The sequence below is a fragment of the Paramisgurnus dabryanus genome, chromosome 13 (assembly GCF_030506205.2).
Source record: "Paramisgurnus dabryanus chromosome 13, PD_genome_1.1, whole genome shotgun sequence".
Classification (NCBI taxonomy): Eukaryota; Metazoa; Chordata; class Actinopteri; order Cypriniformes; family Cobitidae; genus Paramisgurnus; species Paramisgurnus dabryanus.
The window spans coordinates 5,085,051-5,112,343 of NC_133349.1; the positions used below are offsets into that span (position 1 = coordinate 5,085,051).

General features: G+C 35.8%; 3 protein-coding genes and 1 long non-coding RNA gene across 4 annotated transcripts; 3 read left to right on the forward strand and 1 right to left on the reverse strand.

Annotated features, from left to right (window-relative positions):
- The first annotated feature begins 1,319 nt into the window (after positions 1–1,319).
- LOC135717721 (protein rapunzel) lies at positions 1,320–10,379 on the forward strand. The gene is made up of 3 exons (XM_065239904.2): positions 1,320–1,350; positions 4,365–4,402; positions 9,367–10,379. The coding sequence occupies exon 3, from the start codon at positions 9,404–9,406 to the stop codon at positions 10,085–10,087; it is 684 nt and encodes a 227-aa protein (XP_065095976.1). The 5' UTR covers positions 1,320–1,350; positions 4,365–4,402; positions 9,367–9,403; the 3' UTR covers positions 10,088–10,379.
- rpz2 (rapunzel 2) lies at positions 5,114–8,578 on the forward strand. Its single transcript, XM_065239903.2, has 2 exons — positions 5,114–5,216; positions 7,583–8,578. The coding sequence occupies exon 2, from the start codon at positions 7,621–7,623 to the stop codon at positions 8,302–8,304; it is 684 nt and encodes a 227-aa protein (XP_065095975.1). The 5' UTR covers positions 5,114–5,216; positions 7,583–7,620; the 3' UTR covers positions 8,305–8,578.
- Positions 10,380–13,672: 3,293 nt separating the features above from the next.
- LOC135717719 (uncharacterized) lies at positions 13,673–14,790 on the reverse strand. The gene is made up of 3 exons (XR_010520352.2): positions 14,542–14,790; positions 14,204–14,265; positions 13,673–14,044 (listed from the first exon to the last, which is right to left on the reverse strand). It is a non-coding gene; the product is annotated as an uncharacterized lncRNA (long non-coding RNA).
- Positions 14,791–17,417: 2,627 nt separating this feature from the next.
- On the forward strand, positions 17,418–22,681 carry LOC135789161 (protein rapunzel-like). The gene is made up of 2 exons (XM_065298840.2): positions 17,418–17,502; positions 20,085–22,681. Exon 2 carries the CDS (start codon positions 20,120–20,122, stop codon positions 21,299–21,301), a length of 1,182 nt encoding a protein of 393 aa, XP_065154912.1. The 5' UTR covers positions 17,418–17,502; positions 20,085–20,119; the 3' UTR covers positions 21,302–22,681.
- The last annotated feature ends 4,612 nt before the right edge of the window (positions 22,682–27,293 follow it).

Sequence of the window (27,293 nt, forward strand, 5' to 3'; positions counted from 1 at the left end):
CAGTCCAGTCCTTTTTGTATTTAGCACAGGCGAGACCCTTCTGACCTGGTCGATGTTCAAGAGTAGCTTGTGTGACAGCTGAAACCCATTTCTTGCATAAGTCTGTGTATAGTGGTTCTTGAAGCACTGACTCCAGCTGCAGTCCACTCTTTGTGAATCTCCCCCACATTTTTGAATGGGTTTTTTTTCACAATCCTCTCCAGGGTGTGGTTATCTCTATTGCTTGTACCCTTTTTTCTACCACATCTTTTCCTTCCCTTCGCCTATCTATGTGCTTGGACACAGAACTCTGTGAACAGCCAGCCTCTTTTGCAATGACCTTTTGTGTCTTGCTCTCCTTGTGCAAGGTGTCTATGGTCATCTTTTGGACAACTGTCAAGTCAGCAGTCTTTCTCATGATTGTGTAGTCTACAGAAATAGACTGAGAGACAATTTAAAGGCCTTTGCAGGTGTTTTGAGTTAATTAGCTGAAAACAGTTTGGCACCAGGTGTCTTCAATATTGAACCTTTTTTTTTACAATATTTAAGTTTTCTGAGATACTGAATTTGGGATTTATCTTAGTTGTCAGTTATAATAATCAAAAAGAAAAGAATTAAACATTTGAAATATATCTGTTTGTGTGTAATGAATGAATATAATATACAAGTTTCACATTTTGAATGGAATAAGTGAAATAAATCAACTTTTTGATGATATTCTAATTATATGACCAGCACCTGTATTTTTTTAAATTTTCATAAAAAAGCCATAACAGCTTTTTCTTTTGATGTCGGAAATAGCTATCCAATGTGGACACACAACCAAGCCATTGGGGAGACATCATTCCTAACTCTGCTCTATAAGATGGCTTATATTTCAATAACCCTTTTTCTAACTTTATTTCATCCCTTATTTTTTTATTTAAAACTCAATTTTAATATAAAGTCATCCATGAATAGCTTTCACCTAATTTAACCCATGTCAATTTTTGGTAGCTGGCTTCTTTGGAGACACTTTGCTATCTCATTTGCCTCCAGAATCAAAGTTGGTTCTCTGTATATGACACTTGGAAGGCTTTAATATTTGAATGTGATTGGGGGAGGTTATCTGTGCCTTGAGGAGGGGGCTGGTCAACAGGGCTTCATAGATGATATTATAATGGTGCAAGTGAAGGCTGGCATTGATGTCATGTCTAAAGGGCCCTTTTTGAGGCACCAGGGGCCTATTAAATACTCCCAGAATGGCATTGTCCAATCTGAACACCCCTCCATGTTGAGCTCAAATGGTAGGAACTCTATTTAAGTGAATGTTGGGAAGAAGAACTGCAGTCGGGATTGGGACTTTGGAGAGGGTGGTAGCAATCTTAAAAGGTAAGAGGAGCTATGCTCCCCAATGGCCAGGTCAATAATAGATGGATGGATGGGATCATTGAGATGCACACTGGCTCTCATGCTTGTTGTATATGAATTTTTTAAGTTTTTACATGGTATATGTATAGAGTTGAAAATGGATATCATGCTTAGCATGAACAATACACAGATTTCTGCTAGAGGGAGGTATAGCAGTGGAGACACCAGGTAGCTGCAAGTGATTCACTCCATTTAGGCTTTAAATCTTATAAAATAAGATAGAAAACACATAAAGATGATGTATTGTTATGTTTTGGCATGATTAAGTTGGCCACTTGTTGTTTTTTGTTGGACCATTGGCTGCTTTTCTAAGGGAAGTGCCTGTGCTGACAAACAGGCAAGGCTCTGTGAAAGAAAGAGAGAAAACTGTTAATAATGGTTCAGGAAGAATAAAAATGCATTTAAACATACTATAATCATGCATTTTATATGTTTGTTGTGTATTTTGAGCGTTTTTTTTAAATAAGATTTTTGACACATTAGCTACTCTGTGGGAGTTGATATGGAGTTTTAAAGATGGCCGCTCCTCTGAGCAGTAAAAGCTGTCACTCTGAATAATACGAAATTCTGCATTTATTATCATTGTGCTTAAGCATTTTAAACTGTTTTCAAATAAAACTGTAAAGAAAGGTCATTATATGTAAAGTTTGAAGTAATTCAGCTTTAAGGTTATGGGTCAGCTGAAGCTTAAGGATATGAGACTCAGGCCTGAAGTTCATCACAGACTGTTATTTTTTATGTTACAGTAGTAATTACTTTTAAGTTGAAGGTCAGACACTGTTTTTGAGCTATTTATGAATCTGTGAAACACAGAGTATGGATATGGTTTCTTCAGATCTAAAATTTCCTTTTTGGTCCTCTCTTCACAGCTTATTAGTGTTTATGTTTATAATTATCCACAGACACTGTTTGGTGCATGTGGTCCGTGTATTGTTTGACTATTGTACTTTAATATCAACAAATAATGATTTATCATCATTTTATATTGGCAGCTATTCTGCTGGAAATAGAGACATTGCTTAAGACCAAAATAAGTTTAAGTAAATTGTTTTAATAATTATTTGATATATTTTTTAAATAAACCTCAAAGGTGAAGGGATACATTGAAGTGGTAAACTAAATGAAGAATAATGGCACAGGTTATGTAGTTTGTAGCAACTCTGCTATTAACAGTCTAAAAACATCCAGCATTTAAAGGGTTACATTTAAATACTCCTCTTTGGAGTACCACAATCAATCGGATCCTGTCATTCTTAGTTACTTGCTGAGGTTTTTAATCAGACATCTAAAAATGTAAATTACTGTCCCATCTGGATGGATGAGGAAAAATACTCATGACTTCAGTATAGAGGTGAAAGATTCAATATTATTGAACAGTTTAGAGTCACTTGAGTGAAATGTTTCTCTTGACATTACAAACCTGTTTATCTGATAATGTTAAAATAAGTTTTGAATACAAAACATCTTAGCTTTCTTCATTACAAAGCTGAATGTATTTATTAAACATGTTTTGAAATGTATGACTTGTATTGAATAATCAATAAGAGTCCAGAATCTTAAATTTCTTCAATACTGTTTAAAAACCATATCAGGGTGAGACCTCAAGAAGTTACTTGATAAAATGAGAAGGAGAACTTTTTGCAAATCCTAGCTAAAATTTAACATATTAGTTTTGATTATTTTTAGGCACAACATAATTACCAGTTTATAAGTTTATAAGTTCAGTTTATGTTATTTCACGCTCTCAGAAAAAGGTACAAAAAGGTACAAAAGTTGTCACTGAGGCAGTACCTCAAAAAGTACACTTTTGTACTTAAAAGGTGCATATTTGTACCTTAGAGGAACACACTGATACCTGAAACATCTGTACCAAATGACACATTTTAGGACCTTTTTAAAGGTACCGTCCCAGTGACATTTCTACCTTTTTTCTGGGAGTGCACAGTTTTGATGAGTTTGCTATTATAATTAAAGGTAAGAAAAAGAGCCTAACTATGAAACAGTGGTGTAAACATAGTTAATCTCCTGTTTTATTTGTAGTTCATGCCCTTCTGTTGTTTAACAGCAGTACTGCCAAGAATATTAACTCACAGTTTGCTTCCCAATTCGCCTACTGCATAATGGGACAGTATGTCCATTTGATTGCCTTAACCAAGACGGGACTTACTAAGTCTAATTGTGACTACTATTTAGTACTGATATTTTTTGAATTTGGACGCAGGGTAATTTTGACTGCAAAAATCAAGAGGATATCTGTAACAGGCGTCAGAGAAAGTTATAGGCTGGCTGAACAAGAGAGCCTGTAAGGAGCTTGCTTTATTTTGTTGATATTTTTAAAATAGTTTTTTACCAAGTCTATTCAAATATAGTTTTACAGGTTTTAGAGAAAAAATGAATCTTAAACAACTTTGGTTTTACTCTTTATAATTGAACCTGACTCTCGCCATGGACATAGCCATTAAGTCAGAAGCTGGCATAAAAAAAAAAGATAAAAAGCAAGAGATAAGAATTCTAAAGATACAATCAGGTCTTTCAAGGACACTGAACTCTATAAAGTCTCCATTTGATCTTGTGGACTAAAACAAAATCTTTATTGTACTGTTTTGTTTAATGAACTTTTATGTTAGGAAGGTGTGATGTAGGTGTTATTTTTGGTTTTAACCCTATAATATTAGTGTGAACCAAAGTCATATTCTCCAATGAGTCATAATGTAACCGTTACATTAAAAAAACATTTCCATTTCCACTATATAAGTGTTAAGTGTTAGGTTATATCTTAACCTCATGACAGCTATAGATGAACACACTTTTGCTGGGAAACAATGCGATGTAATGCAAAGCATAACTGATTTACATAATGTGTATATTTTCACCCCCTTTCAAACAGTTTTTTCCTAAACTATCACAAGTCATTTAGTGTGAACCATATCTATGTCAGACTGCTAGATAACGTTTTTTTCTCTCAATTTTGCCAGATACCTGGAAAGGAAAAACTGCAATCTTTTACTGCAACGTAAGAGTTTATTTTCTTTCCTTCTATTTGTTACAAACATGTATTACAGAATAAATTATCGTTACTTTGTTGCAAAATGAATTTACAAAAGGGCCGTCTAACATCACAGCCACATCTGTTGTGTTGTTTTTAATTTAAAGGTTATAGTTTATAAAAACAAAACTAAAATTCCCATGATCATGAGCAAATGATAAGGGAATTGACATTTTTAGGCAAACAATACATGTAACCAAAAAGCCACAACTGCAGGAATATCTGCAACCAAAATATTTTTACATACAGAACGACATTAAAATTCTTTTCTGTCTAACTTGTTTATGAGTTATTTAGTTAGTAGTGATAACTAGCGTCCTCTCCTACAATTATTAACCTCTGTTCATCTTTTGCTTATTGTTCAGTGTTATTTTTCTTACTTAACGGGAAATACATGCAGCCCGATTTTTTTACACATTGGATTTCACTCATAAAACATTATCAGAATGCATTTCTTTGGAAGTGATTTACTTTATTGTTGCAATCAATTAAATATTATATTGGCTTCCAAAAGAATTTACAGAGAAATGTGTTTAGTCTTTTATTATACATGCATTATATTTTTTGATCAAACGATAGTACTGCAGAAAGGCTGTATGAGTGTTTTTTTTTCTTTCTAAGCCAATGAGCATTGCTTTACTATGAGTCACTCCCTCATCCTGCCCATAATATGACAAAAAGGGAGGGGTTGTGTTTCTCAGAGCCGACCGTGAATTGGTTGCTGCCGCTAAAATACATCAGCTGTGCTATTAGATACAGAACAACCACGGTTGCATTACAGGTAAGATTCATCACTCGGCCCATTTTTCTGCTTTTCATTTTTACTGAACGTGCCAGGGCTGCATAACGATTAATTGCGACTAATGGTTTGCAGAATAAAAGTTTTTGTTTACATATGTGTGTTTATTGTGTATAAAAAATTATATATACACACACACACACACACGCACACACACACACACACGCACACACACACAACATGAACAAAAATTAGATACTATATATTAAATATATACAACATTATGATACACTGTAAACATACATATATGATGTAAACAAAACTTTCATTCTCCAAACGGTTAGTCGCGATTAATCGTTTGCAGGATAAAAGTTTTTGTTTACATATGTGTGTTTATTGTGTATAAAAATGAGAGAGAGAGAGAGAGAGAGAGAGAGAGAGAGAGAGAAATATATATATATATATATATATATATATATATATATATATATATAAACACACAAAGAAACAGAAAAAATTAGATACTATGTATTACATATATACAACATTATTATACACTGTAAACATACATATATGATGTAAACAAAACTTTCATTCTCCAAACGGTTAGTCGCGATTAATCGTTTGCAGAATAAAAGTTTTTGTTTACATATGTGTGTTTATTGTGTATAACAATGAGAGAGAGAGAGAGAGAGAGAGAGAGAGAGAGAGAGAGAGAGAAAATAACTTAATATATATATTAGGGATGGGACGAAAATTTAGAAAATTTCATATCATGATTATAGTGACCAAAGTTATCACGGTTATCAATATTATCATGGTTTTCTTAAAATGAGATGGAAATGTTCAAAAAGAACTGATACACACACTGAAAACAATTTAACAAGTTTTATTTTTGAAAATCAGCAAACAACAAATACAATTAACAGCTATATGCACTTTTTTAAGCATAAACATTAAATCAGGGGTGTCCAGACTTTTTTGTGTGGCAATCCTATCTACTTTTAAAATGATAAAGCCGACAAGACCTACCTGCTAAAAAACATTTTTTAACAAAACACGGATACATTTTTTAATAACACTTTAAAAGCATGTAAGGACTATATTGCATATTATATCTACGTTGAATTTAGGGCTGTCACCTTTACTCCATTCTTTTTAAGGAGTTAAAAAAAATCCTTGAGTACATGCCGAGTACTCCTTATAGCGGAATAGCGGAGATGCGGTTTTGATGAAATAAACTAGAAAATGACAACATGATCAGAAGCATCTCTCTCTCTCTCTCTCTCTCGTTCGGTCGATCGATCGATCGCGCGCACATACACCGTGCGTGTGGATCAACTCCTCCCAATTTCGGAAGTTAGATGACTCCGCTGCAGCGGGCAGGCATAAGGTTTATAAAAACACACTTATGAAGAAATGCGCAGCACCTCAAAAGACTTGTTTCTAAGACCATAATGCCAATTTGGCGCTTTGTTTTCCAAAGCTTGTGGAGACGTGGAGCAGCATACACAGTTATTAACTTATGTGCGATCTACCGGCATTGCATTTGCGATCGACTGGTCGTATTGGACACCCCTGCATTAAATGAACATTAACATGGAGCCCTGAGATGTATGAACCTGTTTTAATGAACAGTACCTTAACATCAAATGCACACATTAGCAACGCATTTAAACACAGTGCACCTGTTACGGCCTTCTGCCGCACCTTTTCGTGCAAAAACCAATGTTGCATGCGTGCCTGCGTCAAGCTGATTCTGGCTGGACATGATTTACCGCGAGTTTTCAAAATCACGGTAATCAAACACGGTTGTTATGATAATTAAATTTTAAACGATAATACTAAACGTCAGGACATTTTCACATGGTTAATCGTGAAACCGGTAATCGTCCCATCCCATATATATATATATATATATATATATATATATATATATATATATATATATATATATATATATATATATATATATATATATATATATATTGATGAACACAAAATAAGATATTTTGATAAATGATGGTAAGCACACAGCTGATTGTAACCATTGACTTTTACATAGTAGAAAAACTAATTATGATGGGTAACATCAACTGTGTGCTTACAATCATTTATCAAAATATCTTCTTTTGTGTTCATCAAAATAAAATAAAAACTCATACAGGTTTAGTACAACATGAGGGTGAGTAAATGACGACAGAATTTTCATTTTTGGGGTGAACTATCCCTCTAAAGAAGGATTTTATTTGAATAAAATTTCGCAAAGGCTCTATTAAAATTTAATATTGTGTATAATGTCAGAAAAAGCCTGTCAGGATTAAAAACTGAAATACTCTTAAGGACAGAAACTAAAACATTGATCATAGTCTCTGCTGTTTCTTAAAATAATTTTCCATTCATTTCAGAATCGCACAAGACTCAAACAGCAACGTTCAGACCCACAATGTCAAATAAAGAAGAGATCCGAGTGACCGCAGTCAAAGTGCTGGGCTACGTAGAGAAGGTCTCCTCCTTCGCCTCTGCTATCAATCCTCTCTTTGGGATTGTGACATCTGTAGTTGGGGTGGTCAGGAAAGGCCTGGTGGCCGAGGAGGACAATGAGCTGTCCCAGGACTTCAAACAAATCCATGAGAAGCTGGAAACCATCTCGGAAAAGAACAAGCAGACCCTTCGGCAGATCCGCATAGATGAAGTCAACGAAACGTTCGGTAAATACGAGGAGTACATCAAGCATCAGTACGGAGCCTTTAACACCATGGTGGAGAGAGTAAAGCTTGACCCTGACAACTCAGAGAAACACATGGAGGACTTTGTGAAGATCTACGAGAGGGATAAGAGTGATCTGAGCTTAGATGTGTATTATCGTGGAGTGATGGGCACCGGGGCTTTGTTCGGACGGCCGCTGCTGAAGGTTTACTTGGAGCACTGCGATAGGAACAGAAGAGTGATGGAGGCCAGATGCTCACACATTGCTCATCTTTTCTACATCGGTCTTATGACACTGATGGCCTACACCTCGGTCACAGAAGACGATGAGGACGAAGTGAGGGACAAATGGGAAAAGAGGGTTGTTGATATTCAAGCCAAGATGCAAGAAGCTCTGGACCAATGTGAACAGGGAAACTGATGCGGGATGTTGCACTAAAAGATTGCTGAGATAATTCCATATTATGTTTTGAACAGTTAAATGTGATAAATGAGTTTGAAGTAGGAAGTGTGTGGTATAAAATGGAAAATACTTCAAAGTCCCTATACTGCAAAGCTTTTAATACTGTATATCTCAACCAAAGTCTTTTTTAAGTATGCGAGTCATTATAGTGTGACTGAATGTAATGTAAAGCAGCTTTCTAGCAATACATCAAAATATTTAAGTTAAACATTGTTAAAATCATTATCTCATGTTTTGTGGACCATCTCTTGAGTAATGTGTTTAATAAATGTAAATATTTTCTCTCGAATCAGTGTTTGTGTTATCTTTTTGTGTCATCTCGCCGAACTAAATGTGATTCCTGTCAAGTCAATTCATGATGTGAGGAAACAAAGAGCTGTGATTTCACATAAATCCAGGTGAATATGGAAATTTCTCTGATTTGCATACTGTAAATGCAAACTTTTGTGGACATTTTCAGAGTTAGGTATGCTGTATATGGCCAATGTAATCTAAGCCATATAAGGAATAAATATAACAAATGTATTATATAATGGATAATGTATAGGCAACCGGTTTTTATCACAGAAATAAGCCCAGACAGTGATCAGGTGTTTATTTCGTGATAACAACCAGCTCAAATAAGTAAGGTAAGGAGCATTAAATATTGATTTGAAATATTTGCTCATTTTTAACAAATGCAGACCTTCCACAAGGAAAACCTGTTTACTTTTGGTTTTAAAGATGTTCAAATGTCACGAACACACTATTTGGTTTAATCATATGTAAATGTATGTCTTACATGTTATTAAAGGACATTTATATTTACTTTTTAATATTAAACTGTACCTGTCAAAATAATTTGCAGCATCCAGGTTCCCATGCGTTATTAGCTTTGAGCAGTTGTTATCTGGGAATAAAGGTCGCAACTGGCCAATCAGAATCAAGCATTCCAACAAGCCTTGTAATAAAGTGTAAATAAAACATAATTATATAAAATTGCTTAAAGTTATTCAGTTTAAAATATGTTTCTTTCTTCAGGTGAACATTATCACTGTGACGTCTTTCTCCAGACACAATGGCTGACAGTAAGCTATTTAATGACCCAGAGAAGCTGAAGAGAGGTCTCATAAAGGTTCTTGAATGTGTGGCCACCATCTCTTCTGCAGCAGCGGTGGTCAATCCCATCTTCGGTGTGGCTGGATCTCTCATCCGGGTTGTGCTTCACCAAGTGGACGACGAAGATCTCCAGAAACTCAAGCATGAGTTTAAAAACGTGAATCAAGCACTGGATGCCATTTCAAATCAGAACCATCAAGCCCTGCAGGAGATCCGTAAGGAAACGGCGGACAAACAGTACGGCCAGATCGAAGAAAACCTTCGCAACCAGTTCTGCAAATTCATGGAGATCGTGGAGGCAAACCCAGAGCACGTGCAACGCAAGAAGGAGGATTTCATTGAGAGTTACATGAATGACAACGAAGACCAAAACATGCACACCCTTTACGATAGCGTGATGGGGAAACGCAAACTCTTCAGCCGGCCTATTCTGGAAGTGTACATGAAGCATTCGCAGAATGACAAGAGCGTCATGGAAAACCTCTGCACTCGACTTGCATACCTCTTCTGCATCGGTTTCATTGCTATGATGGGTTACTATGCCCTCATAAAAGATGACGTGGAATCTCGGAATAAGGAGTGGGAAGAAAAGATGAAGGATGTGCAGGAGAAGATGCAGGAGGTGCTGAAGAGCTGCAAGTGATTTCTTCAGCACAAAACGATGCCTTTTCCAATCTCTTTGATGCCTTTTTGCTGGCATACTTTCCTTGCTGTTTGCAATTTAAACTACTGTATAATCATCAACATTAAGATCAATGAAAATGGCTGAAGAAGTAATATTAGATTCATAAAATCACTCATGTGACACAAATATTTTATTATAGTCAGCTTTACATTAAATTTTTTATATAAAGATAAAATCTGAAAGGAAATAATGGCGTCTCTTTGATTTCTTTATGGATCATCGTGTTTCTTGCACAATAATTTACCCATAAATTACTGTGTTCATGTGCTTTTTGAATGTCTGTACAATCATTCCCAGACACTTCTTGTAACTTTTGGAATGTTTACAGTACTTCTGTATAATGCTGTAAAGGTTTTCAATAAAGATACAGAATAAAAATAATGCTTGAATTCTTAATATCATGCGTAACTTGATGTGTAATGGAGGCACAAGCACCCCGGAATACTGAATTCATGATTTAAATATTAAGGATATTAAAGCAAGTGTTTATCGAAACAATTTGTGACCCTGGACCAAGTAGCACAGGTATTTGTACCAATATTATCAAAATTATCTTATTATGACACAAATCATTAAAGATCATGTTCCATGAAGATATTTTGTTTCCTTCCATAAATGTATAAAAAAAATTATTTACCATATGTGTTGACTTCATTTTGACCACTTTAAAAGCAATTTTCTAAATTTATTGGTCCACATTTTTGTTTTTACTTTTCACATAAATATTAGTAGTTTATGTACAGTTAATATTCAAGAATTATTTGTTTTTCTACATTAAAGAATAACTGTAAACTTCCACACTGGCAGAAATAAAGTTACAAAAGCTGTCAAGGTCCTTATTTGAAGCATTAAGATATCTATGCATTTGAGGGACCAATATGTACATTTGAGGTACTTATATGCACCCTTTATTTTCAAATATGTACTTTTTAAAATGGTAAGCACCATTTGTAGTGTATGGACTAACACAGATGTAACAATTGGAATTATTTGATTAAAACATTCAAAATATGTCACAAAACTACGGAAACTTTGCTTGTTGAGGTCCATCTAGTTTCCATCTATTCTGGGCTCTTATTGGCTGGCTTTACACTATCTATTCAAAGTCATCCATCTTTTTAATCCAGCTTTTTGTTGAGTAATAAATACATTTTTCGGTAATTTTCTCTACAAAATGAATTTCAAATGCCTTTAGATTAAATTGTTTTTAAATCATGATACACATTTCAGTCAAGTGACCCAAAACTTTAGACATACATTTTAATGCATACTGTATAAGGCCCACCCATATAATTAATATTGACCTAAAGTTAAACAATTTATACAAATTATATATGTATATTTCATTTCACTCATTGTCTTAAGTTATTTTTGATTGATAGCTGGGAATCAATATTTGATGTCATTTTGGTTTGATCTTCTACCGCTAGATGTCAGTAAAAGATCAAGTTCAGTGCCTTGGTTTTATCTCAAGATGCACACCAGCAAATGTCGTATTAAAACTAAAGCCTAGTCCTAGATTGCAGTTTTTCCTCAATTGCTTTGACTCATTTCTTGAAACAGAATTACATTTTCAAAACAACATGGACAAACCTCCAAACCACTTGGCAATTGTTCACAACAGGATTGAATTTCTCAAATTGAAAATGTCTAAGTACATGTCTCAATATAACAGTACATCTTTGCAAATGATTAAGTACAGGTAGCCTACATTTAGCACAATTTCCAAGTGAATAGATCTTGTTGATCTAAACTCATTGATTGAGTCTAATGGTTGTTCGCTCCAAAACGTGTCAGCGTCATTTCATTGTATAAGTCATCACATGCACAATGGTCTGTTCAATTGTCAAAATTAGTCAAGAACATATACCATGAATACCATATATGAATTTTTTGAACATTTAATAAATTTATTATAGCAATTGACAGTCAGGTGAATGGCATTGGAAGGAAACAAGACCCCTCACATCCTCGTGTTTGTGGATGAAGCTGGCTTCAACTTGGCCAAGGGCCGAAGACGTGGCCATAAATGTTTTTCTTTTTTTTTTTGCAAATGTTTAAAAACACTGATGTTTGTACCACAAAGCTGGAATGCACTGATATGCTGACTCATAAAATCTTTCTGGTGCAAATGCTGCTTAAGCAAAAGGCTTATCGTGTTTCACCATCCAAATTGAGGGTTATGAAAGAACACATTAATGACACGTTGAAAAACAAAATCATCAAACCTTCATCTTCAGCATCCTTTTCCTTTGCAGTTTTTTCCACTTTAGACTTACATAGTGGATATTGGCAGGTCCTTATGGACAAAAAAAGCAATGACAAGACCTCCTTTGTGTATCCACTAGGGCTATATAAGTTCAATGTAATGCCGTTCAGACTTAAAAATGCTCCGGCAACCTTTCAACAATACTGACACAATCAACTGACAGCACATGGGCAGTTTTTAACCAATTAATACTTTAACACAACACAGTAATAATTAGCAAAAATCCCTTATTGAAAGATACAGCAGATCTGGTTTCCCTGTAATGTGAAAAGTTGCTTGTTGACACTTTTAAAGGCGCTCTAAGCGAATTGAAGCGTTTTAGACCATAAAACATTTTTTGTTACATACCAGAAACATCTCCTCACTATCTGCTTGCTGCCTGTCCGCTGATCAAACTGTAAAAAAACGCAATCTCTGTAGACAGCCCAGGCTTCACAAACGGAAAAATTCAACAAGTGGCCAAACCTAGCATCACAAAACAAAACAAAGTATTCCAGCCAATAAACGACAAAAAGGATTTGGGGGTGGGGGTTGGGCGCGTTCATGAAAGCACGGAAGGGAGGGGGAGGAGTTAGCTACGCTCCGTCTGTTTGAAAACAGTTTCAAACGTCAACAATAACTAACGTCTCGCAAATTCGCTTAGAGAGCCTTTAAATGATGCGTGCGTTGAACCTTTACAACTGCGACGGTTGTGCCAAAATGCATTTTAGTACCCATGTGATGTAATTCCTAAGCAAGGCCCACCTAAATCATCGTTTATTTCAGTGAAGAGGACAAACCTTTCTGAATAATCTCAACTTTATGGTTAGTGAACATACACTGTTAACGATTTCCCTGTATTTTTACAGTACGGTACTGGCTGCACGGTTGCCAGTAAGTTACTGTATTTTGGTTTTACAGTACTGTATAGTTACAAAGCAGTACTGTACTGTAATTTTACAATATTTTATTACAGTAGTCTATTTTTACAGTAATTTACTGTAATGTCTATATTGACCCATAAATACTATTTATTACTTATTACAGTTAATACAATAATATTATATATAATAGCTAGATATTTAGGTTTAAATCTATAGTTATTAATATGGTAAAAATGCTACATTAAAACATAATGAATTAAAAGGCAATCCAAGCAATGTATGTATCAAAATTTTATTTAAAAAAAAACATTTAATTGAAACAAAACATATTTAAAACAAGATTTTAAACAGTAATAAACATATAAACAAGTTAAATAAAATAAAATCAACAAGTATAAACAAGTTTGGAGACCCCTGCTGTAACATATTTAACTCTGGCAAATAGAACACTGGTCCATAGTTTGAAGTTTTCAGTTTAAAGTCCATCATCGACTAAAAGGTAACATTTCACTGTGGTAAAAACAACACTGGCCCATAGTTTTAAATATTCTACTTGAATTTCATTGAACACTAAAAATAAATTTAAAATTAAACTGTGGCAGACAGACCACAGTGGCCTTTACTTTGAAGTCGTCCATTCGAACTCAATCAGCGACTGCATGAAGCTGTTCACAGGGGTTAATGGCCACAGCTTTTCTCTGCACCAAGTTCCTTGTCTTTTTGCTTGCTCCTTGTCTGGATGTGCACTTCTTCCCATCTTTGGAATTAATTCTATCCAGAAACCTGTTAGAAATATCATAAACATTAAGTCAACAAATATAAGATAGAAAAAGATTTTTAAAAAACTAAACCCAGCCTTGAACTTACTCCTATTCTGAAACCTTTTACTCTTATTCTACTGTTCCACACCTAATTACATAAAAATACAGAAGATTCACTTACCGCTGAACAAACTCTTTCCTCAATGGACAGCATCCACCTGGATCCTGTCATGATTGAATGTCCTGAACAGAAAGTACAATTGTTACTGATTTGGACACAACTTTTTATTCTGAAAACAAAATCTTTTGTCAATAAAGTCCAGGGACACCTCTGCTAAATAAATACAATTATTAAATTTCTTATAACCAAAGTCTGAATATTTCTGTTTGTATATTTCTACATGGCAAACTAAGACAATTCTGTACATGTTGTGTATGGTCGTGTTACAGTGTTGGGTGTGGGAATTGTGAATGAGTGTATACATTTAAAGAAGCTGTAGTGGTAAAGTGCAAACTTACCGAACATAATGTGCTTGGCTGTGTCTGGTGTCACCCGTTGTGCCTCCACATCTGCCTTAACTCCTGAAAAGTGCAAGGACACTCAAGTAAACTACAAATAAAAAGTGATTAGCCACATTCCTGTGTACTTTTACATGTGACGTGAAAGCATTTAATATTGCAGTCAAAAAAATACATGACTTGTAACTGTACGTCATGTACTTGCCTGGTTCCTTTAAAGATGATCCATCTTACCCAATCCAGCTTACAAGCAATGGTAAGACTGTAAAAAATACAAATGTTACAAAATCTGTTAGCCATAGAAATAAGTAGACATTGTAAAGGAAATGGAAAAAGAAAATTTAGTAATACTTTACTACAATAGTTTATTCCTTAACATTTGGTAATGCCTTAGCTAATATGAACTAACAATGAACAATATATTTTACAACATTAATAATATTTGATAATGTTCATTGTGCAGAGACAAAGTGATTGATTTAAAAATGTATTAATTATCATGCTATGCTAACAAATAAAACCTTTCTGTAAGTGTTTAGTCAGTTGTAAAACAAATATATATATATATTAGTTGTTATATTATATATTATATATAAATATCTAAATAAGTCTTTTTTTTATTATTATTCTATAACATCTTGTCTACAGAAAATATCTGAAAATGTCTCGTTTAGTGCAGAAAATAGCGATTTATAGTGACAAGGTAAAAAGACTTCCTCTAATGTTTAACCCGGACCGGCTGCGGTGTAACACGCTATTTCACGCAAAGTTTTTTAAGTTAGTAGCTAGCTGCTCACTTTAAAGATAAACATGATCGCCTAAATCTGAGCAATCCTGGTGATGCCAGTTTCCTACACGATGTTATAATGGACTATTTTACATCCAGAGATGAAGGATCAGATGACAGAGACGAGAAGGCAAAGGTACGTAAATGCGGAGCCCATTCTCTTTTCGTGCATTGATTTGATGTGTTTTGGAAACTTATATACTGCATGTAATGCATCTGAAGTGGTGGAAACAATATGCCATAAAAATGTATTGGACAACTTACTGGACGTGTAAAACGCTTTAGAGAAGATATTCTCTGCTTTTGCTGATATACCGTAATATAATAACAACAACAATAAGCGCGGCAATCCCTTACGTTCATCTGATATTAAGATGAGCCCAGGTCTGAATTATATTTGGTCGAAGTTAAAGCTGCGATGAGTTCGATGTATGTATCCAGTTAAATATGAGGTTTCTTGTTTTCACTTCTGTGGAGGAGTTCGGTACTACAGTATGATGTGTACGGCGTGTCAAGTCCTGACTGTTTACAACCACGAGTCAGCCTTGCCAAACAGTCGAACTTAATACTTTTCTCTGACGCTAACTGAAGGGATGAAACGCCGAGATAAACGACCATTATGCTGGGACCGCAAGACCGCGCTGGCGGGTTGTCTTTGTCCATTTCGTTAAAAATATTCATTGTCACCACACTTTCAACACAATATAAACTCACCAAAACCCTCATAATTTAGTTAAAACAACCCTATATTCATTAATAAAGGTGTAAAGCGAGTAAAAGCAGCGGTAGACATCTGTGTGTAAGCTTACTTTCTGAGGGAGATTGAAACTTTGTTGGCGACCGTTTTTCTCTCTCATTGCACGTTTAAAACAATATTGTGACAAACTATTGACAACATTCTTAAACTAAAAATTAAGTTTTCATGAAACAGAAATATTTCAAACTTACCGAACTGCCAGAAATCAATCGTCCTCCTTCAGCTGCAGCCAGGAGTTGTGCTCTCCCTCCCTCTGTGTGATTTGACGTTGGCGCACTTTCTCTGATTATTGCAAGTACACCTGGCACATTACAGCAATGGCTACAGCAAGGTTACATCAAGACCAAAATATACTGTAAAATTTTCCCGCTCAAACAAATTTACCCAGAATGCATTATGAACTGCAGTACTGTACTGTAATGTACACATACAGTATAGTACTGTGGATTTTTACAGTAATGTACTGCTAAATCTACAGCGACATCTAACAGTGTAGCCTGAAGCCAATTCCCACAAAAATTAATTCACAACATTTATCCTTAAACTTTCCCAATGACTTGCAGATGCTTGACATTCATATAAACCACACGACTAAGTTTACTGACGTTCATTGTCTTCTGCAGAGATTCATAAAGTATAAAAAGTCTTGCACATCAGATTTTGCTTTACCTAATGATGGCATCTTGAACTAAAGTTACCTCTTGTGGTTGAGTATACATGCACACAAGATCTGTGTGCAACCATGGTGACACACTTGGCAAACTAAAGTATGCATAAATATTCTGAGCATGCTGGACATGCACCATCCTTAAACAATTAACAAATAAAGGTTAGTGGTTTCTCTCATGCATTGCAGCAATAAAACACCATGTGCAATACATTATGCACAAATATGTTGTTAACTAATTGTTTTATATCCAGTGATTTGAGATACAGTTGTAGGTCTGCATAAATAATACATAAATAATCCAAATAATAATAATATTTTTATTTATTTTTTATTTCACAATTAAAAAAAAAACTTTATTGTACCAAGGCAGTCTTTCCATAAAGGCAAAAAGATAATACTAATTAAACCTTTTTGTTCATATTTTGTTCACAATTTTGATGAACATTTGATAAGGATACTTTATGTTAAACATTTTATTAGCAGGATGTTGTGCTTAAGTCAATATTGACTTTCATGGATCTCTGAGTTACAGAGGATTACAAATAAGGGAGATGGTTTTCAGCTTTTTAAAGAACAGTTGATAGCTTTCTCTTTTTTAGAACCAGTTGTTGGTTCTTTTTATTTTCCTATACCTAATACTAGCCTGAATTTCTAGTAATTTTTGTGTCAAATTGAAAACACCCTGGAGTTTTAATTTCAAAATCATCATAATTGAAAAGGAAAAGGAGGACTTTGTTGTATTGTTCAGTAAGTATTTTATTATTTATTGCTCCTAATTCATCTAAGATCTGCAAGCTCTTATGAAAGATGCATTGTTGAGCCTCCATGATTATCATTTTAAATCCTATTGAATTATCCTAATCTCTATTCTCATAATCTCTAATCTTATTATATAAAAGAGCTAAAGTAAGATCATCGACATATAAATAACATATTCATGAAATCTTAAATTACTTTTTTCTGTATATTGCGTTTTGGGAAATTAGATATCAGTGTGAAATCATCTCTCTTGTGTAATCAAAGTGCCCAGAAACGTCCTGAAATGCTTAAACAGCCAGAGAGCATTAATATATTTTCTCAGCAACCCCTCCTGAAAACATCTGCCTTGCTATACAGCCGTGGTTTACCGTAAATGCTGAATTATTTTCCAACTAGAGAGAAAGCACAGCTCTTATTTTCACAATGATTGTGTGCTCATCAGTGGCGTTAAAATATGTGTTCGGCGCGTCCTATGTGCATCACGTGTCTTGTCAAATAAGTGCCTCATGTAGATGCGTCTAAAGGTTTATGATAACAGAGACGCTTGCATTTGCCAGATACTTGCTTAATCTCATTCGTAATCAGAGTTCACTGTTAAGTGAGTGTCTTCTGAGTATTTTTTTACATAAGGGTCTCTTTTTATTTATCGTTTTCACGCGTGTGCAGCAGGCACTAATTTTGACAAAACACATGATGCACATGGTTTACATGACGCAACAAACACGATCAACATACAACACTCCGAACGCATATTTTGAATTTGCCCCCCTCGGAAGAGAAGTCATCGGCCGCCACTGGTGCTCATTAGATTTTAATGTTAGGGGTGGGCCGGTTTGTATTTTTTTTTACCGCGGTCGGTAATCAACAAATTTCCGCGGTTTTGCGGTTTATTGGCAAGACAACGATTTAAATAACATGCATGATTTATTTATCTTCAAAACAAAACACGTGCAAATTACTTAAAGGGATACTTCACCGATTTAGCATTCAGCTTTGTATCTGTAGAAACCCGGCAGTATTACTGAATGACCATGTTTCCCTCCATCCTTTCCCCCTGAGAGGAGAGATATCTGCATTTTGGTTCTGCAAAAAAGTCCTCCGATGATGTAATATGACGATTTTTGCATCATCGGAGGACTTTTTTGCAGAACCAAAATGCAGATATCTCTCCTCTCAGGGGGAAATGAGGGAGGGAAACATGGTCATTCAGTAATACTGCCGGGTTTCTACAGATACAAAGCTGAATGCTAAATCGGTTAAGTATCCCTTTAAGGAACATGTAAAGTGAAAATTATTTCCTTCCACATTTCTGCAATTTCAACATTCAACAACTTGAACAATTAATATTATCAGTTAAAAAAAATGTTAACATATTGTGCGTGTCCACACGTCCTACAGACATTTCGCCACTTTTCTATCCTTAATTTGTGAATAGCCTGTAAATGACGCGAATTATTGCTGCCCTGATGGTCTGGTAAAATAACAATTTGTATGAGAAATCACTTGTACTGCATATGTGTATGTGCTTGAGTATAGCTGGGAAGCTGCACTAAGACGCGTATGTGTGCGCAAGATGACGCGGTCCGTCTGTCTCGCGCGCACCCGGGCAGTCCGCGTCTGTCTCGCGCGCGCCTGGGCAGTCCGCCTCTGTTGCGCGTGCTCGGACAGAACGCTTCTGTCCTCGACCCTTACCTAAACATCTGTATTTTTCCACAAACAGAGAAAGAAGACGCAAAAGCAAAACTTTTTGAAATGTGTCCTGCTTTAGAAATGGCCACTGTTGTAGGCTAGATGAAAAAAGAGACAATTCTAACCTCTTTGGATATTAATCCTCGGACTGATCGCGTGCTCTTTATGTTGCGTGAAAATTTGATAATGTATGAAACCTGATTCTGTTGTTGATCTGTTGCGGTTGTTTGCATGTTCAAATTAGATAAAATGTTTGTATTACTTTTAACGAGTGACAGACAACGTCACCTATATTTCTACTCAATGACAATTTAATATTAAAATCATATCAGTTAATGTTCAGTTAATAAGTTGCGGTTGTTAACAAGCTGCGTGTATAACATCCCCACATATACACACAAGTGCAGACCAATGACCATGGGTCACGTGACCGCGGTATGACGGTAATCCGGTTTCCGCCCCAGGCCTATTTAATGTGCACTTTGATCCATTGTACACATTAGTGTTTGATTTTTATTCTTACTTTGTAGACACCTGATCCTACTGATCTGCTTTTATTGTTGTATAATTTGCTGAGACTTTACGGGGGGGGGGGGGGTGTAATGTGGCTCAGGACAAGCCTGGACAAGACCAAACATTTTTCTGGGGTGTTTGATGGCTCAGGTCCATGGAAAACATGTAAAAAAACAAGCTAAAGTACCTTCACGGATATCTTTTCTTCCCCCTTGTGGTCTAACTGTCCAATTCATCTTGGCTTACTCTAAAGTTCTCGTTTTAGGAAAACAAATATGACCCTTGGAAAGGCTGCATTGATTTTGGTATTGATTTGATGCTGTGGCTTCCAGTTTATGATATACTGTATATGCCTCGATCTGTTACAGACAAGGATAGGAAGGACTTTCTCCTTTGAGTCAGAATGAATCTGGTGGAAGAATGGGTGCTGGAGAACAGGAGCAAGATCGAGAAAGGAGTGGAAATCATGGGGCAGGGGTGTGAGGTTTTAGCAGCCACCGTGGGACAACTGCACCCCATCCTGGAGGCCGTGTTCATGGTCTCAGCCGAGCTCCTCAGCAACCCGGAGGGTAAAGAGGCCAAATACCTCACCGAGCAATTCGAGAAGATCAACCAGAAACTCGAAGGCATCCAAAATGAAATCGACAAAATAGGTTTGGAGATGCAGCGGATGTCCATAAACAAGCAAAACTTTGACTGGGAGGCGCAGATGGTCAGCCAGTATGAGAAGTTTCAAGACTTTGTCAATGCTAAGCCCAAGTTCAAGGCTAAAAAGAGGGAGAAGTTTCTGAGCCAATACGAGAATACGGGTGCAGATCTGAACATCGATTCCTTGTACAACTCAGTAATCGGAGAAAACACCTCTGGAGATCCCATGCTGGACACGGTGGTCACCACAGAGCAGCGGAGCAGAAGGGCGGTGGAAGAGTTTTGCGCCAGGCTAAAGAAGCTGTTCGTTGTGGGAATTATAGCAGTCATGGGTCACGCTGCCCTGAAGGAGGGAGCTGTAGGCGAAGCCATGGTCAAGAAATGGCAGGATCGCATGGAAGAGGTCGAGAAACGCATGAAGGCAGCTGTGGACGAATGCATCGAGAATTACCCAGAGCAGGCTGAGATGGATGTGAAGCAGCAACTTGGGGAGCGTCAAGACTCGGTTGACCCAGAATTCACTGCATGTATACTGGACATCTTGGCCAAGAAATACGACTGGGTGTGTTGGTCGGTTCGGGTCTTCAACCACAGTGGCTGGTTCTTCTGGAACTGGCTCGCGGGCAAACCGTACCACGGAAGGGGAGGAAGTGGCAACTTTTTTGATATTCTGACCAAAAACGGCATCAGAATCGTTGTGTCGTTCAGTGCAGACCCGAAACCGATCAACAAGAACCAGGTGCTTGAACAGATTGAAACTCAGAAGTTAAAGGGTAACATGATGTCTGTGGCTCAGACCCTGTGCGACTCTCTTCCCAACACCGTGGTTTATACCGTAAGCCGCTATAAGAACGTAGAGGAGAAAAACAACTTTCAGCCAGAATGCTACTACTTTGGGATTCACAAAAATGCATATTTCTGCATTCATTCTGAATAGATGTGTGAAGACTGGAAACATACAAATGGCTATCAGTCTTCAATATATTTCTGTTATCAAAAGTATGATTGTATTAAACTGCACAGCATTAGATAAGACAAAAATCCTGGGAATTCTCGCAGAAACTTTATTTTGTTGCGTACCTGCGACATGCCTGTGACATTAACGCATTCATCATACATAAATTATGTAAAATGGTCATTAGATGTTTTTTTATCAGTTGGTCTACAACAGATTTGAAAAAGCCATTTGTGGCTAACAAGAAAGTGGCTGGGTGCATTATAATGGCATTTATTGTTAGCCATGGTGTTTACAATCAGAAAGCATATCAGTTAAACTTGAGAATGTAGGGCTTTACTGAAATATATATAGTCTAATCACAAAATAATAGAAAATAATCTACAATTTTGTTTCAAACAATCACTAGCAACCCAAATATCATGGGGACTTCATAATGTACCATATGACCATAGTTTCTGCTAAAGCAGAAACTGTAACTACAATGAAACACATAATTTGGTATTATCCTACTGACATAAAAGACTCAAATTCAACAAAGTGATAGTTATTTTCTGCAGTTTGATACTATACAGCAGTTACAATAACGCCCTACAAAAATTATCCATGGTTTTACTACAGTTAAACAGGTTTTCTAAAACCAAAGTTACACCATAGTTACTGTAGTAAAACCATAGTTTTGCTAATAGTAATCAATACATCAAAAACTATGGTTACTACACTTTTACCACAAAAAAAACATGGTTAATTTTTGTAAGGGCACCCTTATCAAATATAACTATAGTTGTATTATGGTAAAGGACAGTAGCCTATAGCAACCATGTTTTGGATAACTGATTATTATGTTTATTATCATACCCGTAGTTTTACCACACATCAAGGTTACTCTTTTGTTTTTTGGGTGTATTGATTGCTATTGGCAAAACCATGTGATGGATCATACCTTAGATCCTCACGTGCAGAATGTTTTTATTATTGTGTTCTTTAGTTTATTCCTAATCATTAATTTACATAATCATCATAATCATTTTGTAATCATTAGTTATCCATATGATTGTTTATTTGATTATTCAATATTATTTTTATTATTATCAATTTCATTATTATCTTTTTTATCATTATATTATGATTGTTCATTTATATTGTTTATTAATTCATTCATTATATTTGTATATTTTATATGTCTTATTAATTTCATTGTTGTTCAATCTCATATTTGTGAAGTTGAGCTGTCATGTCTGTGTAAACAGAGATAGATAAAGAGAATGTTTATGAAAGCTCAAGGTTTATGGGATGTTGCTATTAAGCAGTTTTGGTATAACAGTGCATGTTGAGTTCATGCTGGTTAGACAAAGTTTGAACATTGAGACATACTGTATGCAACTGAGCTTGTTCAATAAAACTATGTTCCTATTTACCATCATATAAACGTTGTCTTGTGCTTGGTTTGTGCTCTTCTCTGGCTTAATCGATCAACCTCTTGACTGACAGTAGACGGATAAACGCTAATTTTAGTATTTACAGCTCTGCTGAGTAACCAGGATCTGGCGTCCGGGGCTGGATCCTAAATATTTTGTCTAGCGTAGAGACTTGATCTAACACATGGTTAAACTATAGTAACCATGGTTGAACTCTGGTTTTTGAATACCATTATTTCAAAACCGTAGTTATTTTGTGGTAACCATAGTTTTACTAAGGTAACCAAGCTTTTTTTGTATGTTTTAACTGTAGTAAAACCATGGTTGATTTTGTTAAGGGTAAACCAGGGTTCTTGTACTATTTTAAAAAGTAAAATGTAATGCTTTTAAAACCTTTTAAGACCTCGCCAAATATAATTTAAGACCCAAAAATGCCGCCATAATTTCTTTGGAATACACAATTTATTGCCTCCTACAATGGAAATCAAAACTTAAAGTTTTCCACTTGTTTTCAATTACGTGCATTGAGTAAACTCTGCAAAATTACTTTTTCATGAGACCTTTCATGAGACACACAAAAACGCTTTTTCTCCTATGCTGTCTTCTATGCAATGCGTTATTATTACTACTAAGCAATTATTACACTAAAATACAACATGAATTCACAAAATATGTTACTTTTATTAATTTGCTCGAGGAACAGATCCAAATTCAGCCCTTTATCCAGCGATCTTGATCCAAGTTCTAATCAGCAACAGTAAAGTCAGATCGCGCGTTGGTTATATAAATTTGAATTCAAATATCGTGCCTCAAGAAGCTTTACGACACATTGCTTTATGGCAGTGATATCAAAAGCTAGTTGGCTCTTTGCATGCCACGTGACATATTTGCGTAATTTCCGTTTCCGTACGTTTGGAATTTAAAAAATGCCCCGTGACAGAGGGAAGCCAGATCAACGTTCTCTTGGATTAATAACTTTAATTCTCTTTACTTCATATACTCCACAGAGGACCTTGGCTGCAGCACATTGTCATTTTAACGACTTTTGGTATTGATTTTAATATTCACAATAAATAAGTTGTTGTGATTACACTTGTCTGTCTGTTATGCTTTTTGTAACAGTAACGTTAAATGATTTTAAAAACTGTTTTGCGTAGAACTGTATTGGCTTAAAATATTTTTTGAATGCTATATTTTTACTTTTGTTACTAAAATGTTCCTAAACATATCTGTCTGTTACGTTGCATAATATAAAAAGAATACATTATGTATTTAAACATTTGGTATAAAAAGGGTTTGGGTTTAGGGTAGGGATTTGGGTTTAGGGTAAGGTTTGGGGTAGGGTTTAGGTGGTACATATCACTAAAATGGTTAAACGGAAATTATACAGCAACCTTTTGGAATGAAAGATATGTCCAAGTGTTACGTTTTTTAGCTGTAAAAATGTAATAATGCTACGTTTAAATATTGTAAATACATCTACATTGTACGTTGTAGCATCTATTTATACGTACAAAAAAAAAAAAAGTTTTTTGTTTTTAAAGTTACTACGTATTAACAGTGAGACCAGGCTGTATCAAATTTTTAACAGCTCGTCAGTTGATGAGTCACCAGATGCTGTGCCTGCCTACAGTTAAGGCCTTTACCATGAGTAAAGCTAACCTAAGTAACGTTACATCTATTTGTGACAACCAGAAGCGACGCGAACTTCGAATAGCAACATATATTGCTTCCCACACATCCATTAATGCGGTGGAGGACTTATTGGACATACTGAAGAATGAGATCAGAGCATTTCAGATGCACAGAACAAAATGTACAGCTATCATTAAGTCAGTTCTGGCACCATACTTTAGAGATGAACTTCGACAGGACATTGGTAACTCACCTTACTCCCTTTACTTGGACCAAACAACCAACATTTCTGTAAACAAGTTACTTTGCATATGCATAAAATATAATTTTAAAAAACACAAGCGGTTTAAGAGCACTTACTTGGGACTATGACCTATGACACATGAAATACCTATGTTTTGTTTACCTGACAGGAGGGGTTCTAGTGGACCATGAGCCTCAATCACTTCCATAGTATCATTTTTTCCTACTATGGCAGGCAATATGGCTTCTAAATAGTTTGGTTTCAAACATTCCTCAAAATATTCATTGGAACAAAGAAATTTATGCAACAACATGAGAGTGATAAAATTATGACAAAATTTTCTTTTTTTGGTGAACTATCCTTTTAAGCAGGTGACAGTGTGTTGAGGGAACATCACCTGGCACAAAATATATTGTGTGCCAAACAGTAGTGGAAGGCTTAGGATACTCTGTCTAAAATGTAAAAAAATGTTAAAGCACGTGTCAACTGCATGTCTTGCTCCAGGGCCATGCCTCCCCATGATAACAAAGGCTTGTGAGCAGTCGAAATCATCTCCTAGCAGGACATGAGGTCTTCGTAGCACCTCCTCCTCCAAATACTGAATTACGTTTGTTTTCCGACCTTAAGACAGAATTTTCACAATGTAAATATGCACACATAAACAGAATAAAAACGTGTCATAAATGATACTTACAGGTTGCAAATCAATAAATGCCTGCTTTGCCTCTTGGTAGGAAGGGCGAACCATTTTTCAGGGTTTCTAATGCAACATCTTCAAGAATGTTTTTACATTTAAAGGAAAGAATAATTAATTAATCTCAAAGCAAAAACATCTCACAAACTGAATAAAAACTCTAATTCACTCTTTGACAGTAGATGGCGCTCAAGAGCAGAAATTAGGGGCCGTGTGGTGGGTGCTCTTTGGTATTATTGGTCCCGTTCTTTCTGTGTTTTTGAAGCTTTGACTGCAGTGCGCAATATAACATGTGTTCATGTATCAAGTGTAAACAAACTTATCTGTAAATCGCTGTTTTCACTGTCCAAAAAACGGGCTGATGTCTTGCTTGTTCTATGAAGTCGCTCCTTCGGAATTACAGAGCGAATTCTCATTATAGTTTTTTTAGTGTGTTGTGATTCAGCTGTTGTGGCAGCTTAGCTTAGCAGTGCAGTTTGAGCTTAGCTGGCAACTGACGTATTATGGTGGGCAGAGGTTAGTCAAAAAAACTCTTATATTGACGTCATTCAATCGGGAAGTAGAGGGCTGTTATCCAAACCCATAGATATGTATAAAGAGATGTGTTACGACGGAGTCTCTAACTTCCTCACCTGGTGGCCATCTTACCACAGGCAGCTCGCTCACTCGTAGCATTGAGTTTTAATGGTGCAGGTACTTTTAACTCTTTCACCGCCAGCATTTTTAAAAAAAGTTGCCAGCCAGCGCCAGCGTTTATCATGATTTTCACCAAAGTTTAATGCCTTCCAGAAAATGTTCTTCTTTAAATAAATAAACATACAATATACCAAATGAAAGAACAGATCATCTGCTTTCAAACAAAAAAAAAAAACGTTTCATCCTACCTTTAGTGGTTCTTTTGTAATCAGCTTTTGAATATGGGTAGGTTTCTGACGAGATATCTCGTCAATCAAGAGAATACGCTTCCCTGCCAATGATGAGATATTCAGTCTTTCCGCAATACCGCTATTATCCACCAGGTGGCGCCCTTTCGCAACTTTTTAAACCCGGAATTATTGCCCTATGGCAAGCGGCTGCATGTCCGTGTCTGTTTTAAAGATCGCTCTGAATGGGATCTCTATAAAAAGTCACAAAAATGGAATTATTATGCTTTTTGCTCAGAATGTGGTGTTTTTGCAGAAACCTACCGATATTCAAAATCTGATTACAAAAGAACCACTGAAGGGAAGACGAAACGTTTTTTTTTTTTTTTTTTTTGAAAGCAGAGGGTCTGTTCTTTCATTTGGTATATTGTATGTTTATATATTTAAAGAAGAACCTTTCTGGAAGGCATTAAACTATGGTGAAAATCATGAAAAATGCTGGCGCTGGCTGGCAACTTTTAAAAAAAAAAACGTTGGCGGTGAAAGAGTTAAATGACCATAACTTGCTCAATTTTCTACCAATTATCAAACGGTTTGGTTTCTTACAAACGTTATTAACGTGGCTACCAAACAGTTTGAAAGTCGGTAGAAAATTAAGCAAGTTTTAGCTTAAAAACGCGTTTTGACATTGGTAATCAAGGGAACAGATGTAACAAGCAAAACAACAGCGTTTTGTACTCATATTTGTAGAAAATGTAAATATATTACTATGTGTTACATCTTATAGACACATATAGCAAAAGAAAACATTACACAGTGATATATATTTTAATATTAACGTACCTCTCTTCTGTCAGCAGTGGCACCAGTCGACCGTTAAAATTTAAAATGCCTCGTGACGTGAGACCGATTTTAACCCAACTGGCTGAGTTGTTATAGAAATATCCCAATACAGGCTAGGAATAACCCAACAAAACAACCCAATATGTTTGGGTAAAACAAATAACCAAACGTTTTTAGAGACCATTAGCAACAGTGCTGCTCTGTAGCCTGTATATCAATCACGTCATTTTCACAACGTTTTATTTTTATGTGCGCTTTATGTTTTTACATTTTACAT

Excerpts from the sequence above, each read along its gene's own strand:
- rpz2 (XM_065239903.2), top strand. The coding sequence starts at position 7,621 with ATGTCAAATAAAGAAGAGATCCGAGTGACCGCAGTCAAAGTGCTGGGC.
- LOC135717721 (XM_065239904.2), top strand. The coding sequence starts at position 9,404 with ATGGCTGACAGTAAGCTATTTAATGACCCAGAGAAGCTGAAGAGAGGT.
- LOC135789161 (XM_065298840.2), top strand. The coding sequence starts at position 20,120 with ATGAATCTGGTGGAAGAATGGGTGCTGGAGAACAGGAGCAAGATCGAG.